Raw genomic sequence first — 17,571 nt, forward strand, 5'->3', positions numbered from 1 at the left:
TGTCTGTCCTACAGGGGGTTTTGGGCACAAGGGCTGGGGGCTGTGAGGTGTCTGCTGTGATCCCTGACCTCAGACTGTCTACGCAGCGCTGGATCTGTGTTGCTGATGACTTTATCCATTTGTATTCCAGAGGATTGGCCTCTCTGGAGAGGGCACAGATGCTGTTGTCATCCTGGAAAAGACTCCATTCCAGGAGGAGAAGATCCCAGACCTGCTGAAGAAGCCCATGCACGCAGAGCTGCAGATGCACAATGACATTTACTGCACCTTCTACCTGAGCCCTCCCCCAGAGCTGAGTGGTGAGTGCCCTCAGCCCTGCCCAGGGATCCTGGGAGGGCAGCTGGGATGCCAGGGTATGATTCCTGCCCATTCCAGAGGGTAGGATGCAGTGAGATGGGCAGGTGCCACTGCTGGACCTGGCTGTGTCACTCTGGTTTGGTGACAGCAGCACACCTGGCCCAGGTGGGGATTGTCACAATAGGACACGAAAGAACACAAGCACACACTGCTGCTCTCAAGGTGAAGAAAAGACGGAAGTTTATTTTCTGACTCCAACATTTATAGTTTTCTAAAAGTGACAGTGGATTGGAGGGTGACAGTGCCACCTCTCCAATGACGCTGGACAAACCAACAGTCCATCAAATTTCTCCTTCTCCATAAAAGAATGCAAAACATTGAGTTATTTACAGAAGGTGTGTGAGAAAGTTTGTTACAAGAATGTCAACATCAGAAGGCTTAGAAAAACTTAAAAAATCAAAGCGACAGGGGAGGTCAGTGGGTTGTTGCCACGCTGAAGGCAATGTCAGGCATTGTCTCATCCTGAGGCTTTGAATGCTGCCCTGTTTCATCCTGTTTTTCCCATGCCATGGACAGGTGGCTCAGCTGATGAGGCACTGAATGGCCATCGCTTGGTGACCTTGTACAGGAAGGTGCAGAAAGGCTCAGGGGTGTGAGTGATTGTCAGTGCTCTCAGTGCTCTTACTTGGGTGAGAAAGAGTTGTCTCCTTCCAGAATGTTTCTCTTGAAACAGTCTGCAGGGCACATGCAGCTGCTTCTCATCCCATGGTGGCATCTCATGGGCTTTTTTGTCACCTGGTAAGAACAGGCACTTTGTATTTGAGGGAGGATTTAAGGGCTGGTAACCTTGAGTGCTGGGGCAGATAAGCCCTATCCCCCTTAGGATTTCACACATCTGTGTGTTATAAAACTCTGCTGATAACCAAGTATGACAAGGACTGATGGGCAGGTTGGGGGGCTGCAGTGCAAGGCTCTCACCCTGTGGAGGGGACTCTGGTCCCAGTGGGAAGGTGTCCTGATGTGGTGATGATTTCCAGCTGCTGCTGGAAAGCTGGGCTGGTCTTTGGGCACTTCAGTTTAATCACAGAATTCCAGACTGTTTTGGGTTGGAAGGGACCTTAAAGCTTGTCTTGTTCCAACCCTCTCCCATGGCAGGGACACCTTCCCCTGTCCCAGGCTGCTCCCAGCCCTGTCCAGCCTGGCCTTGGGCACTGCCAGGGATCCAGGGGCAGCCCCAGCTGCTCTGGGCACCCTGTGCCAGGGCCTGCCCACCCTGCCAGGGAACAATTCCCAATTCCCAATATCCCATCCATCCCTGCCCTCTGGCAGTGGGAGCCATTCCCTGGGTCCTGTCCCTCCATCCCTTGTCCCCAGTCCCTCTCCAGCTCTCCTGGAGCCCCTTCAGGCCCTGCCAGGGGCTCTGAGCTCTCCCTGGAGCCCTCGCCTCTCCAGGTGAGCACTCCCAACTCTCCCAGCCTGGCTCCAGAGCAGAGCTGTTCCAATCAGAGCATCTCCATGGCCTCCTCTGGACTTGCTCCAGTGGCTCCGTGTTCTTCCTGTACTGAGGACCCCAGAGCTGGGGGCAGCCCTGCAGGTGGGGTCTCACCTGAGCAGAGCTGAATCACCTTCCACAATTAATTCCATCTGAATGCTGGTATAGATTTAAATTCCAGAAATGCAGTAATCAATTCCATGCCAATGCTTTCATAAACAGTAACACCCAAACAGGTTTAACAGTCAAAATTAATCTGAGTCCCTTAAGTAAGATGTTGTTGCAGGGCCAAGTTAAATTTTCAGGATGTTTGTGCCTTTCCAAAAATGCTCTTGTTTTAGCTCTGTTCCCATGGTGTAGGAGGGAGCACTGTCTGGATCTGTCAGCCTGAATTGTGCAAAACTCCTTGTCTCCTGTGAAGGACTCAACATTAAAGATTTTGTTGTTGCAATGAGTTTCAGTCTGAGGAAAACACCATAATACCAAGGGTGTTTTTGGAAGAGGAGTTAAATCCCCTCTTTTTTAGCTGGGAAAGCTCCTGCTTGGGTGCCTGCTGTGTTCCAGCCCAGCAGGAGTTGCAGTGATTCCCACGAGGTGGCATTGCAAGACTGAAATCCCCTGGGCTGCCTCCAGCTCAGCCCTGCTCTCCTTTGCCTTCCTCACAGCACTTGGCTGCAGTGCTGTGTAACTCCACATTGCTCTGATAACAGAATTCCTTATTTTCTTTAAGGCTTATGCCAGGTGCAAAACCCCTTCTGCATGTTTGAATGGGGAAGAAGCCTCTGGCTTTCTTCTGCTGAGCTTTTATCTTTTTAATGACTTTTAAATCTGTCTTTAAAAGGTAATTTTTTTGCAATATTTGTAATGTTACCCAGTGGTGCATCTTTGCTTCCCACCCCTGTCCTTGGCACCTCTCAAGTCGTTCTGGATGCTGAGCAGCCCCAAGCAGGGGATCAGGAGGGGGCTGTAGACCCTGGAGCTGCTGTCCAGCTCCCAAAGTCAGAGTGGAGAGCAAGGAGGCTTTTTTGAAGCAATTAGCAGCAAATAGCTGTTTGTTGGGCACATTGCATGAGCTGCTGGTGAACAGCTGGGCTTGCATCGGGCAAACTGCCCTGTGTGTCAGGAGGAGAAGGAATTTACCCTTTGGAGCTGAGTCAGCCCAAGAACACAGTGTACAGTTGACATGAGGAATGTGGCTTAAAAACCTAAACAGAAGCAATTGCCTGTAAGGCTGCAGTCAGGGTTTGGCTGACCTGGGATGTCCAGTGATAATGTGGAGACCCAGGGAGCCCTTGCTCAAGGTCTGTTGGCTCCTTAGATGCAGGGTTGGAGTTACAGGGGTTTGTGATGATGGTCACAAGGGTGTTTGGGTGAAGGAAGAGACGAGATGGGCTCCATGATCAGAAGGCTTGATTTATTATTTTATGATATATACATATATTATACTAAAAATAAAAAGAAAAGAGAGTTTCTAGAAGCTGCTAAGCTAAGAAAGGAAAAGTAAAGAATGAATAACAAACCAGCTCTCTTGGACTGTGTCCGAGAGATCTCAGTTCTGGATTGGCCATTAACTATAAACATGCAAGTTGGGCCAATCCAGACAGACCTGTTGCATTCTACAGCAGCAGATAACCTATTGTTTATGTCTTGTTGCTGAACTTCTCAGCTCCAGCAGGAAAATCCTAAGAGAGGATTTTTCATAAAAGAAATGTCTGTGACAGGGGTTTATCTCCTGGTCCTTGCAAGTTTACACTTGGGTACAGGATACAGTAAAATCTTTTGTAGAAAAGGCCAGACCTTGGCATTAAGCAGTTTCTTGGAACAGTCCTGTGTTGTGTGATGAAGGAATTTACCTGGGGGATTTCACAGCACCCTGGGCAACTGAACCCTGCCACACTCAGCCTCTTGCCTGTGAGGTAAGAGAGACCTCAAGCCAGAGGAAGTGGTGACCAAGTGACTCGTGCTGATGCCATGAGGAGCTGCCTCCAGAGCCTGTTTCTCAGTGCTGCCTTTGTGCTCCCAGGTACCTGGGGCTCTTCATCCTGCTGGAGACTTGCTGGAGCACATCCAGAGAAGGGCAATGAGGCTGGAGAGGGGCTGGGAACACAAACCCTGTGAGGAACCCCTGAGGGAGCTGGGGGTGCTCAGCCTGGACAAAAGGAGACTGACTCAGGGGTGACCTTATCACTCTCTACAAGAGAGATAGGCCTCCTTTCCTTCCTGAAAGGTGCCTGTGCTCAGCTGGGGCTGGGCTCTTTCTCCAGGCAGCACTGACAGAACCAGAGCACACAGCCTTGAGCTGCAGCAAGGGAAATACAGGTTGGATATCAGGAAAAAGTTTTTGACAGAAAGAGTGATGAAGTTCTGGAATGGCTGCCCAGGGAGGTGGTGCAGTCCCCATCCCTGGGTGTGTTTAACAAAGCCTGGATGTGGCACTGGGTGCCAGGGTTTAGTTGAGATGTTGGGGCTGGGTTGGACTCAATGATCTTGGTCTCTTCCAACCTGGTCATTCTGTGAAGAGAGTTGGGTGATGCTCCCTCTGTGCATTCAAACCAGCACAGACCCCAATCAATGATGACTTGTTTGGATGGTGACACAGGGAAAGGGAGGCCAAAGCATGTTACTTGAGCAAATGACTCCCCTCTGACCTCAGAAGGGACATTTCACTCGGGGAAGAGGAATTTCACTCTGATGAGATTTTTAGGTCTGGGAGCACACTGGTGTGAAGGCAGCACCAGATGAGTCTTGCTCATCTCATTGATTTTACTGCACGTGTCAAGGCTAAGATGGGAAATAACATTTGCAGACAAGCCAGTAATGGTCAGAGTTTGTCTGAAGGGCAACCCAAACCCGTGGGGTGTGGAGAGGGGACTTAGTGAATTTGTGGGGAGTAGTGTATCAGAGCTGATGTGACTGTGCTGCTACCAAAGGCAGGCATGTGCATCTAAAATAACATGCCTTCAAATAAAGGCCACTTTTTGGATGTTGCTGTGATTTAAAAGGCAGTTTAAGCCTAGATGTGAGAGGAACCCCAGCCTTGGCTTTCCCCTGCAGGGAGAGCAAGGGCTGATCTCACAGGAAGGGAAAAATTTTCCACTACCAAAGTTTGGATTGTAAAAGCCAGATGGTTCAATATGCATGTTGCCTGATAACATCTAATTCCTCACACCCATTTGCCAAGGAAAGCTTGATGTTTGTGGCAAAAAGTGGCCTCCTCGTGCCTGGCTGCTGTGGGACTGTGTTTCTCCAAAGCTGTGCTGGTGTGATTTAAGGGCTCTTGTCAGTCCTCTAAAGAGTCTTTGCTCCCTGGCTGCAGGCCAAAGCTTCTTATCTTTTTATCTTAAGATAAAAACATCTTAAAACAAGCACAAGAGGAGAAGCTCTGGCTCCCTTGCTCCAGCATGGGGTGGAGAAATTGTGGGAAAAATGGGAGAGTGTGGAAGGAAAGTTTTCAGTCATTCAGGAAGTAATCCATATCCCAAAAAGAATCTGGTTTCGGGCAGTGAGGAGCTGGAGAAACTTGCAGGAGCTGCAGTGGGAAGGCTGGTTCTTCTCCCTCAGTCTCCATACTTTGCCTGCCTCTGGGGTTTGCCCAGCCAAAGAAACTTCTTGCATTTACACTTAAAATAAAAAGCTCGAGCCTGAAGCTGTGGGAGCATGTGGGGTGGTTTGGAGGATGCTGGGGGGTGTCATTGTGCTTTGCTCTGTGTTTTGCAGGGGTGGTAAGCTGCAACTTTCCTTTTTGCCGTGCCTGTTACAGCTAAAGTCCCCTGAGCACCCCAAGTCCTGGCACGAGCCCCAGGGCCCAGGCAGCCTTAGCTGAGTCCCTGGCAGCATTCTTGGCTTGCCCTGGCATGTGCTGGCCTTGGAAACTGTGAGCTTTTGCAAGCTTTATCCTTTGCAGCTTTAATTCATTCACTTAAGAGTGTCCCAGCTGTCTGGGACAAAGCCATGGGCACACCTGGCTGGGGCTGGGTTGGAATCCACTGTTCCTGTGTGACTCCTCTGCAGTTGTGACCATAAAACCAAACAGAGGCTGTTCATGCAGAGGGGGAGGTTGTGTGTTAGATATTTACTTAGGGCACTGTGTATTTAGTTAGGGCTGCCTGCAAAGTTCTGTCTTCCCAACTGATGAGAAGACAGCTCAGAGCTGGGTGCAGCAGGAAAGATGAAAAAAAACCTGCAAGAGCTCAAATGTCGACTTGCCTGTTGTTCCCTGGCCTTGGCACCTTCCTGCATATGATGGTGAGGTTGATTAGGGAGCTTATAAACGAAAACTCTGCTTCCTGCTAGCAAAGAGAGGAAAAAGCACCCCTGCCCAAAAGGAGAAATGGCTTGTGCCTGCCCTGTGTGCTTCTCCTGGCTCCCTGGCAGGGTTACATCTGTCTGAAGCAGTCTGGCAGTAGGTGCTAATGCTGCAGTGGGGTGGGAGAAGAGAGTGTGAGGCCTCTCCTCACTGATGTGCTGAGCTGGAGTGGGATTTTGGCAGAGCCTGGGGACAGTGTGGCACAGAAGGGGATGAGGCATTGTTAGTGAGCTCGGTGTGCCCTTTCCTACCTGCACGAGCTCTCTCTGCTCATGTTTCATCCTCTCCTTCTGATAGCAGCTGCCTCCAGCCCTTTTTCCCTTAAGTTCCCCAAATGGTGTTCTGATTTTCCTTTTGTCTTGGGTTGTGTTTTCCTCTCTTGTTTTTAGCAGGAGAGGGGAGAAGTGTGTGCCTGGTCAATCTGAGCCTCCTTTTCTCCTGGGCAGTTTCATAGCACTGTGGTGATTCCTCTCAAGTGCCTGTCGTAGAGTTACCAGCCTGGGCAGTTGTTCTCTGCCTCCTGCTCATCCAGGTTCCTTCAATTAAACCTCCTGGCTTTTTATAACCTCCAGTTAGTTGATGGTCAGTCCTGTCTTCCAGAATAAACCACAGCTGCTCTGTGGTGGCCCCGGGCCGGCGTTCAGGAACAGGCTGGCTGATGAGAGTCAGATGTGAGCAGAGACAATCCCTGACGCTTCAGCCAGCTTAGGAACCCACATCACATGTCCAGCAGTTCCCTACCCCCGTTTCCAGGCTGGGGCAGGCTTTGGGTGCCCCACGGTGTACGTGCTGCTCCGGTGCACGTGGAGCCTGCCAGGAGCAGGCTTGGAAACCGGAGTGTGGCCGTGTGCCAGCACTGGAAAGGTTTTGGGGCGAGCCTGGTCTTGCTGTGGATGTTTCCTGCAGCCGAGCCCGGGCTCAGCTGTGACTTGGCATCCTGTGTGCAGCTCCTAAGGACTGTCAGGCTCTGAGCAGGTATCAAACAGCCTCTCTGGCTGCAGTGATTGATGCTAATTAGCATCGCTGGGGCATTTTGGGGTTGATGAGACCTTTAGAAGAGAAATAATCATAAGTGAACCACAGCTTTCCCCCTGCTTTCTCTTCCAAACATCTGCTCAGCTGCAGCTGCACATTAAGGAGTCCTATGATCTCTCATTTAAAGCACCCTGAGCTCTCTCCTCACCATGAGCAGCCACCCCCTAGTTGGGGAGGTGCCAGGGAAGCCATTATGGGTCTCCTGCACCCCCACGCACTGTGGTTATCACCACCCAGCACTGAGGGGCTCTTGCTGCAGTTCTTGCTCTATTTTTGGGATATGAAATCAAATTGTGAAAGTTTCAGCCTGAGGCTGGCTGTGGTATTTTATCTTTTGCCTTTTTTGTTTTCTCCCCAGTGCTTTGCTGATCTTTTTAAGTGAGGAGAGCTACAGCCTTGTCTTTTTTTCTTTGGTATTACATCATCCTGCTAGAAGTGCTAATTGAGTCCTGGAAAACAACCTTGTTTGAACATGTGTATGGTGGGAATCAGACCAGACTGCCCTTGTGGTTTGCATTTTCATATTTCATGTTACCAGCATTTTCCTGTGGATTTCATTAAGCTGGGTTTGGCATGGAATGAAAAGGCAGAGTCTCTCAGATTGTGCAGCGCTGACCTTAAAAAACCAGAAAGCAGAAAACTAAAAAAGACTCAAACCATCCTAAATCCTGGCTCTGGGAACAAATAGGTGTTTATATTCAGTGTCTAGCTAGCCTGTATACGTACTTAAGGCATGAAGCACAGCTTTGGTGCCCTGCTGTGTGTGCAGCCCCTGATTTTCTGTGTCAGACCCTGGGCACAGACTGCAGTGTTCACAGTGCCCCAGTCACTTGCCTCAGTCTGGTCTGCCTGGGGTTTGCTCAGGCTCATGGGGCTTTCCTCCTTCATGCACTGAAGTTTATAGCAGCTTTGTCAGCTGGGAAGGCAGAGACACTCCTGTGCCCTTGGAGCACCTTGTGGCAGGCTCTGTATCACACATCCAATCTTGGCCAAAGACGGATGTGTTTCCGTGTGTTTTGGCCCTGTGGGTAGGATGTGCTGCTGCTGACATCACAGCTGCCAGGTTGACAAGGTGAGCACTTGCATCCTGTTCAATGCCACAAAAATTACCCAGCAAAGTCCCAGTCTTGAGGCAAACAGAAAATGTTTTCTTTTTGCCAGGGTAAATACTGAAATGCTTATTTTGGGCAGAGGGTCACTCAACCTTCTTCCCTTGGCTCATCCGGGGCTGTGTTGACCTATCAGCTCACGTTGCTTGCTCTGGATCTGTCCCTGTGCCTTTGACTTCTCTGCCTCCTGTACTTGGGGCTTGAGGCCAAGCACTCTGACTGAGCTCTGGGAAGAAGCTACTCCTTGGAATTCATCTGGGTTTGTGTCTGAATGAAGTTGCTGGGTGCGTCCTGTGAGCTTTGAATTTAAGTATGAAGAAGATGTGTCTCTGTCCCCAGGGTGGTGTTTCTGTCCTGGTTGTTGACTGCACATAAACGCTGCCCTGGGAGCCCCACCTCTGCCCCAGTGTTGCTAATAGGCACGAAAGAGCGAGTGTGGAAAAACTCAGACACCAAACTCCTCCACCTGAACTGGAAAGACAGGCCCTGGCTGTGCCCTTGGCTTTTTCTTCCTCCAGAAAAGCAGCAGCAGTGCAGGAGGTTAAAGCACTTGTTTGCTTTCCATGTCCATTCTCCCTCACCCTCTCTTCAAAATGTCAGTGTGGCATTTTTTGGAAGGGAAAACAGATTTGTTGGGGACTGAAGGAAGCAGCGTGGTTGGTAACTCAGTCACTGTGTTTGTTCCTAGAGATCAAAGCCACAGTAGTGTACCCTGCCACGGAGAAACACATCCAGAAATATCTCCGTCAGGAAGTGCACCTCATCCGTGAGACCTGGGAGGATTACAAGAACATAACCCTGCCCTTCATCCAGTCCCAGAGCTTCAGCATCCAGGTATGGGTACCACGCCCTCTCCTGCAGACACAGATGTCTTTGGTCTCCTCTGTCAAAATGCTGCTGTCAGAAGGCTTCTCTGAAGCCCAGGCTGGAGAGCTGGGAGTGTTCTGCCCCATCTCCCTGTTGGTTGTGTTGTCAGCTCTGTGGTGCTGTCCCCTCTTACTTGGTTGGCTGGGACATCCTTTTCCATCTTTGCAGAAATTGTTTGCTTTGGAGCCAGACTTGAGGTTGCCTTTCCCAAGGTTTCTGGAGGAACTCTGAGGTTTGTTTCTCCTTTCCAAGGTTGGCTTCCTGGGCACTGGTGCTGTTCACTGGGCTTCTTAGGAGTCTCTGGGTTGTTGTGGAAATGGAAAGGCACAGAATGTGCTTGGATTTCTGCATCACAACTCACTCCTCCTGCCATTCAGCCCCTCAGTCCATATTCCATGTGGTGAAAATGTTACTTTTAGTGTGCTACTTGCCCCAGGCAGCCCCAGCTTTTTCCTTGGCTTTATCCTTTTAAACTGTTCATCTCTCTGTCCTTCTCCTTTAGTGACCAAAGGAATACAAGTCTGTAGGGATCAATTCATGTCAGCCTTTGCAGAAGGGAGAATAAACCAAATCCTGGGGCTGCTGAGGCTCTCTATTAAAAATAACTCCCCAAAACTAACCCAGAGCCTTGGATGCTCCCCTGCCTTCCCCCATCTTTCCTGCTGCCTTAAACTGCAGCATTTATTAGCTGGAGAAAGGCAAGTGTGTGTTTCTACCAGGTCACCGCCTTCATGGAATATTTTCTCTGTGCTTTTGCTCCCAAATTTTTTGTTTCCTGGTGTAGCAGCTGCCTTCAGGAATTGCTTGAGCTCTCACTCTGCCTCTTGCTCAAAATGCTTGTGAGCTGGTTTCAGTACATGGAAACATGTTCCTGGTGACCATCAGGAGCATCTGCTGAGAAATCAGGGTCAGTCCTTGACCTCTGGGATTTAATAATGCTGTTCCTTGTCTTTATCCAACTGGTTTTGCCAAGTGGAACAGGAAATGTGAGGGGTGACAAATACCAGGGGACTACAGAGGCGTCTGTGTTTCCTGCTGGAAGATACAAAGTGTGGATGCTTTCAGGATAATGGTTTTATTGTGGTGCCAGTCCCTGGACATGTGTTCTGCTTGTGCTGGGAGCAGTCAGCCAAGGACCTGCCCATCACGAGGCAGCCTTGGGTTTAAAATTCAGCTCATCTGATCAGTGAACTTATTTAGGGCATTGATAGCTTGGCACTTGTGATCAGAGCAGGCTTAAAAATCCCAACAAAAGGCAAATGTCAATTTTCTGCTGAGCTTCCCTCTGAACTTCCCTCCCAGGGTTATGGAGCAGAGGGAGCTTGTGCAATGCTTTTGAGAATCTCTTGAAGAATCTAATCTCTTAAGATGATGCTAAGGAGAAAAGATAGCAATTTAAGCCAAAAATCCCAGATCAAAGGACGAGAAGTAGTTTTTTCCCTCCAGATGTATTAAGGTCAGTTTGCAGCAATCCTAAGTGTTTATTAGAACTCTTGATGGATTTCCCCCAAAGTATCTGAGAGGGATTCCAGCCCAGCTCATTTGGTGTACTTGTGAAACTGGCTGCACCTTCCCCTTCCCTACCCACCTGGGGCAACCAGAATATTTCAGACCTATATTTGGTGAGGAAAATGATGTTTCCAAACATTTTCAGCTTCCAAACTTTAGCAATTTCCTGCTGCCTTGTATTACCACCTTGCAAGGACCCGGCTGAGGACTCTCTTGCCAGTCCAGTACTTAAGCTAGGCTTAAGCTAGAGCATAACATGCATTTTGGAAGTGTAAAGAAGGATGCTGGAGCTGAGATTGGAAGCCAGGGAGAGCAAAGATACTTTTCTCTGGTCTTACTCTGTCACTTATCCCTGGTATCTTCCATTGCCATAACTCTTCTCTGAATGGTGCTTTGCCTTGCAGGAGGAGCACGGGGGGATAACCAGAGCAGGGATTACAGGCAGGCTGGAGGCTGGAACCTTAAGTATGGAAGAAGAAGAGTGGTGAGCTGTTTTCTAATCAGCCAGGGAGCCAAGAGACATGCATTGCCCAAAAAAACACAGGCCTTTGGTATCCCTGCAGAGAGCTGCCAGCAGCCAGAGCCACATCCAACTCTGCTCCTTCCTCTTTGAATAAGGAACAAAATCAGCCAAGTTCCCTTCCCAGACCTGATTGTAAAGATTTTGCTGCAGCTTGGGGGGTAAAAAAGATGTAAACAGCCCCATGGTGCTACAAGAGGTGTGTGCTGAGCCCCACAAGAGCTGGGTTCCACTGCTTTTTACTGAAGTGCTTATAATATTCTGGAGTTTATTGGTTGATGAAGTGTTTTATGGCTAATTAATTACAAATTATTTGGTCATTTAAAATAAAATTGGCAGGTTTTTTCTATAAATTCTAGTTGCAGAGAATGTGCAGTAATCCATGAGCTAGGGTAAATGCTCCTGAGGTGTTGATTTTTTTAATTCTTGGCTGACTTCTAAATCACATCTTTCTCTTTCAGTGGGTGTATAATATCCTGGAGAAGAAAGCTGAGGCTGATCGTATCGTCCATGAAAACCCAGATCCTTCCAATGGCTTTGTTCTGGTTCCAGATTTAAAGTGGAATCAAAACCAGGTTGGTTTGCTCCTCTAATGCTGCCTATCTGAAGGTAATCCAGAGGAAATGTCCACTTTCAGACTACTAAGAGCGCCCTGAGAGAGTCTGAGTGGGTTTCTGTGCACACTGTTGTTAGTGATGATGTTGCCAGGGCCTTTTAGCCCAAGCTGATTAGGAATGCTGCAGACCCAGGCTGAGATCTATTTATTAGGTTTACTTTCACTTGTCCATATCAACCCAAATGTTGTCAGGATGTGTTCAACCCAAAACCCTGTGTATTTCTTCTGCTGAACTCGTCTGATTTTTTGGGTTTTTTTGGTTTTTTTTTTTTGTGTTTGTTCCTAGAGATCAAAGCCACAGTAGTGTACCCTGCCACGGAGAAACACATCCAGAAATATCTCCGTCAGGAAGTGCACCTCATCCGTGAGACCTGGGAGGATTACAAGAACATAACCCTGCCCTTCATCCAGTCCCAGAGCTTCAGCATCCAGGTATGGGTACCACGCCCTCTCCTGCAGACACAGATGTCTTTGGTCTCCTCTGTCAAAATGCTGCTGTCAGAAGGCTTCTCTGAAGCCCAGGCTGGAGAGCTGGGAGTGTTCTGCCCCATCTCCCTGTTGGTTGTGTTGTCAGCTCTGTGGTGCTGTCCCCTCTTACTTGGTTGGCTGGGACATCCTTTTCCATCTTTGCAGAAATTGTTTGCTTTGGAGCCAGACTTGAGGTTGCCTTTCCCAAGGTTTCTGGAGGAACTCTGAGGTTTGTTTCTCCTTTCCAAGGTTGGCTTCCTGGGCACTGGTGCTGTTCACTGGGCTTCTTAGGAGTCTCTGGGTTGTTGTGGAAATGGAAAGGCACAGAATGTGCTTGGATTTCTGCATCACAACTCACTCCTCCTGCCATTCAGCCCCTCAGTCCATATTCCATGTGGTGAAAATGTTACTTTTAGTGTGCTACTTGCCCCAGGCAGCCCCAGCTTTTTCCTTGGCTTTATCCTTTTAAACTGTTCATCTCTCTGTCCTTCTCCTTTAGTGACCAAAGGAATACAAGTCTGTAGGGATCAATTCATGTCAGCCTTTGCAGAAGGGAGAATAAACCAAATCCTGGGGCTGCTGAGGCTCTCTATTAAAAATAACTCCCCAAAACTAACCCAGAGCCTTGGATGCTCCCCTGCCTTCCCCCATCTTTCCTGCTGCCTTAAACTGCAGCATTTATTAGCTGGAGAAAGGCAAGTGTGTGTTTCTACCAGGTCACCGCCTTCATGGAATATTTTCTCTGTGCTTTTGCTCCCAAATTTTTTATGTTTCCTAGTGTAGCAGCTGCCTTCAGGAATTGCTTGAGCTCTCACTCTGCCTCTTGCTCAAAATGCTTGTGAGCTGGTTTCAGTACATGGAAACATGTTCCTGGTGACCATCAGGAGCATCTGCTGAGAAATCAGGGTCAGTCCTTGACCTCTGGGATTTAATAATGCTGTTCCTTGTCTTTATCCAACTGGTTTTGCCAAGTGGAACAGGAAATGTGAGGGGTGACAAATACCAGGGGACTACAGAGGCGTCTGTGTTTCCTGCTGGAAGATACAAAGTGTGGATGCTTTCAGGATAATGGTTTTATTGTGGTGCCAGTCCCTGGACATGTGTTCTGCTTGTGCTGGGAGCAGTCAGCCAAGGACCTGCCCATCACGAGGCAGCCTTGGGTTTAAAATTCAGCTCATCTGATCAGTGAACTTATTTAGGGCATTGATAGCTTGGCACTTGTGATCAGAGCAGGCTTAAAAATCCCAACAAAAGGCAAATGTCAATTTTCTGCTGAGCTTCCCTCTGAACTTCCCTCCCAGGGTTATGGAGCAGAGGGAGCTTGTGCAATGCTTTTGAGAATCTCTTGAAGAATCTAATCTCTTAAGATGATGCTAAGGAGAAAAGATAGCAATTTAAGCCAAAAATCCCAGATCAAAGGACGAGAAGTAGTTTTTTCCCTCCAGATGTATTAAGGTCAGTTTGCAGCAATCCTAAGTGTTTATTAGAACTCTTGATGGATTTCCCCCAAAGTATCTGAGAGGGATTCCAGTCCAGCTCATTTGGTGTACTTGTGAAACTGGCTGCACCTTCCCCTTCCCTACCCACCTGGGGCAACCAGAATATTTCAGACCTATATTTGGTGAGGAAAATGATGTTTCCAAACATTTTCAGCTTCCAAACTTTAGCAATTTCCTGCTGCCTTGTATTACCACCTTGCAAGGACCCGGCTGAGGACTCTCTTGCCAGTCCAGTACTTAAGCTAGGCTTAAGCTAGAGCATAACATGCATTTTGGAAGTGTAAAGAAGGATGCTGGAGCTGAGATTGGAAGCCAGGGAGAGCAAAGATACTTTTCTCTGGTCTTACTCTGTCACTTATCCCTGGTATCTTCCATTGCCATAACTCTTCTCTGAATGGTGCTTTGCCTTGCAGGAGGAGCACGGGGGGATAACCAGAGCAGGGATTACAGGCAGGCTGGAGGCTGGAACCTTAAGTATGGAAGAAGAAGAGTGGTGAGCTGTTTTCTAATCAGCCAGGGAGCCAAGAGACATGCATTGCCCAAAAAAACACAGGCCTTTGGTATCCCTGCAGAGAGCTGCCAGCAGCCAGAGCCACATCCAACTCTGCTCCTTCCTCTTTGAATAAGGAACAAAATCAGCCAAGTTCCCTTCCCAGACCTGATTGTAAAGATTTTGCTGCAGCTTGGGGGGTAAAAAAGATGTAAACAGCCCCATGGTGCTACAAGAGGTGTGTGCTGAGCCCCACAAGAGCTGGGTTCCACTGCTTTTTACTGAAGTGCTTATAATATTCTGGAGTTTATTGGTTGATGAAGTGTTTTATGGCTAATTAATTACAAATTATTTGGTCATTTAAAATAAAATTGGCAGGTTTTTTCTATAAATTCTAGTTGCAGAGAATGTGCAGTAATCCATGAGCTAGGGTAAATGCTCCTGAGGTGTTGATTTTTTTAATTCTTGGCTGACTTCTAAATCACATCTTTCTCTTTCAGTGGGTGTATAATATCCTGGAGAAGAAAGCTGAGGCTGATCGTATCGTCCATGAAAACCCAGATCCTTCCAATGGCTTTGTTCTGGTTCCAGATTTAAAGTGGAATCAAAACCAGGTTGGTTTGCTCCTCTAATGCTGCCTATCTGAAGGTAATCCAGAGGAAATGTCCACTTTCAGACTACTAAGAGCGCCCTGAGAGAGTCTGAGTGGGTTTCTGTGCACACTGTTGTTAGTGATGATGTTGCCAGGGCCTTTTAGCCCAAGCTGATTAGGAATGCTGCAGACCCAGGCTGAGATCTCTTTATTAGGTTTACTTTCACTTGTCCATATCAACCCAAATGTTGTCAGGATGTGTTCAACCCAAAACCCTGTGTATTTCTTCTGCTGAACTCGTCTGATTTTTTGGGTTTTTTTGGTTTTTTTTTTTTGCAAACCTTGACTTGAGGTGCAAACCAGGCAGCTGTGTTGTCCTTTGCTGCAATTAACTCTCCTCCACAGTGTTAAACAGACGGTTCTTGACTCATGAGCAGCTGCTTTACCCCTTGTGGGAGTAGCCACTTGGTGAAAGCGATTTCTAAGACCAGGCTGTAATCCTAAATTGAGAATTATTTCTTGGGTTCTGGCTCCCTTTTGTGCTTTAAATTTGGGGAGGTAAAACTCCATACACACACCCCTCCCTTGAAGTTGGTGGCATCAAAAAAAGTTCCCATCATGTTTCTGATCCTCATATGCTTCTGCAGGGGGCATGTGGGGAGAGTTGTTGTATGATTAAGACTTAGAAATGGAAATTAAAACTCAAAAAATGGGAACAGAAGGCTGGTGGTGGGCAGCTCCATCCTGTGTGTGTGTGCAGGGAGCAGCTGTTTGTGGTGCAGAGCTGAGCTGTCTCGGGGAGTTCCTGCAGGGCAGTGTCTGCTCCCTGTGAATTCCTTGCACATCACTTACTCCAGAAATCCCCTGTCAAGAGATGATGGGAAAGCTGAGCTCGAATTTCCAGTTGGTCACCAGAGGCACAGCCTTCTTCCTGATGAGATTTTGCAGCACAGGGGGATACATGTCCAGCTTGTAGGATGTGCCCTGTTCAGTGCCCTCCCAGTGGAGCAGTATTTAAAAACATGCAGCCTGTTGTCCCTTTCCTTGCTGTGAGCAAAGCCCTGGTGTATATCCTTGTGTGCTGCAACCAAGCTTTGCAACTCACATCAGGATTGGGCTAAAATCATAGATGGGCTAAGATTTGTGCTTTGGGTTTCTCTAAACACCTGCTGCATCCACATCTCCCAGCTGGCGTGGTCAGGGAGTGCCTCACTGGTAGGATTTGTCCGTAGGAGAGGTTTCCCCATGTTCCTGTTGCCTTTTGGAGGGCTGAACAGGATCTTCTGGACTTCTCCACCACTGCTGGGCTGCTGTCTGCACCCCAGTCATCCCTGGAGCTATCTGGGCCCTTTGCACTGCTGGTCTCCTTCCCAGACAGGCAGGCAGCATCCAGGTTGCCTTTGAGCCAAGGAATTTCTTCTTGGCTGTGGGTGGCACTGAGCCAGAGCTGATCCTGTCAGCCCCGGGGCTGCCAGGGAACACAGGTTCCTTCTGCCACATCCCACCTGACAGGCAAGGCTGCTGAATGAAATCAGGGAGGTGAGATGGTGAGATGCAGCTCCCAGGAGGGCTCTCCCTCAGAAGTCCTTCCAGCAGTGTGGCCTCACTCCTTTAGTCCCTGGCCCACAGATCTATGAATTCACCTGCAGTTATTTCAGACTACTGGGATGGGGGGGGAAATTCCCTTTAGCACTGTGAGATCTGCTGGTCTCAGCCTTCTGAGTGCTGCTGCCCAACCTTGATAATGGTTTGAATTGGTTTTTTGGGCTGGTGGGGTTTTTTTGGGGGGTGGGTTTGTTTGGTTTTTTTGTTTTTTTTTTCTTTCACAACTTTTGCGTTGGTCTCAAATCTGCAGGAGCCCTGAGGCGTTGCCTGAAGCGATGCCTGGCATGACATCATTCCAGGCCTTTTTAGCAACAGGCTTATTTGTTTCAAACAGCAACATGCAGATGTTGTTCTGAGGAGAAGAGCTGTTTGCTTTTCCTCTCATCAGGCAGCCTGGAGCCAAAGAGCACAAGCTGATACACTGTCTTTTTCTGGAGCTGTGCATGGGAATCAAATGGAACCCTGAGCATGGCTGTGCTGGCTGGGTGCAGGAACAGCTCTGTGCTTCAAGAGCTTTGTGAAGGGTTCTGAGAGCATCCTCTGAGACCAGTATCTATTTCCAAGAGCTGCATTGGGTTTCTCACAGCCCTGAAGAGATCTGCTGGATCTCGAATATCCAAACCCTTTACTTTCCACTGTTTATATTATAAAGCCACTAACTGAGCTGGAGGAGATTGAGATTTTTATTTTTTTAAAGTGTAGTGATCCACAACTTTGTGTCGTGTTAAACACGGAATGTGCTGAGCGCTTCAGGGGGTGCCAGAGGTTTGTCTGAGAGCTGCTCAAGGGACATATTTTAGCTGCCCTGGGTTTGTACAGTGACCAGTTAGGCCTTGAAAATTGTTATTTGTAGAACTGATGTGATTCAAAAGTGGCCAGCTGTTTGCACAGTGGAAAAGTAGTGAGCTTATCACTGGGGAAGGTTTCAGTTTCAGTTTTTAGCCGCTCTGGTTTGTTGTGGTCCATGGTGGTGGACACAACCTTTCCTGAGACCAACAGGCAGGAGCCACAAGAACACCATCACACTCAACACTCACTCACACTCACTCACTCTCTCACACACACACAGACACAGCAGCTCAGCTGGGAAGGCACGGGAGGGTCCAGGCATGGAGCTCTAACATGCTGAAGGGGTGCAGGGGACAAAGACAAAGGAAGGATCCAGG

At 48.4% G+C, this 17,571-nt stretch overlaps 1 protein-coding gene across 1 annotated transcript in view; it reads left to right on the forward strand.

Moving 5' to 3' along the window:
• Positions 1 to 109: 109 nt before the first annotated feature.
• Positions 110 to 17,571, forward strand: part of DCPS (decapping enzyme, scavenger) — a gene marked incomplete at its 5' end in the record, with an annotated part of 20,491 nt that continues 3,029 nt past the window's right edge. Inside the window, 3 exons of the mRNA XM_005429325.2 lie at positions 110 to 299; positions 8,928 to 9,073; positions 11,597 to 11,710. Coding sequence (XP_005429382.2) covers positions 110 to 299; positions 8,928 to 9,073; positions 11,597 to 11,710 — 450 coding nt within the window. The remainder of the gene's footprint in view (positions 300 to 8,927; positions 9,074 to 11,596; positions 11,711 to 17,571) is intronic.

The sequence above is a fragment of the Geospiza fortis genome, unplaced genomic scaffold (genome assembly GCF_000277835.1).
Source record: "Geospiza fortis unplaced genomic scaffold, GeoFor_1.0 scaffold392, whole genome shotgun sequence".
In the NCBI taxonomy this organism is placed as follows: domain Eukaryota; kingdom Metazoa; phylum Chordata; class Aves; order Passeriformes; family Thraupidae; genus Geospiza; species Geospiza fortis.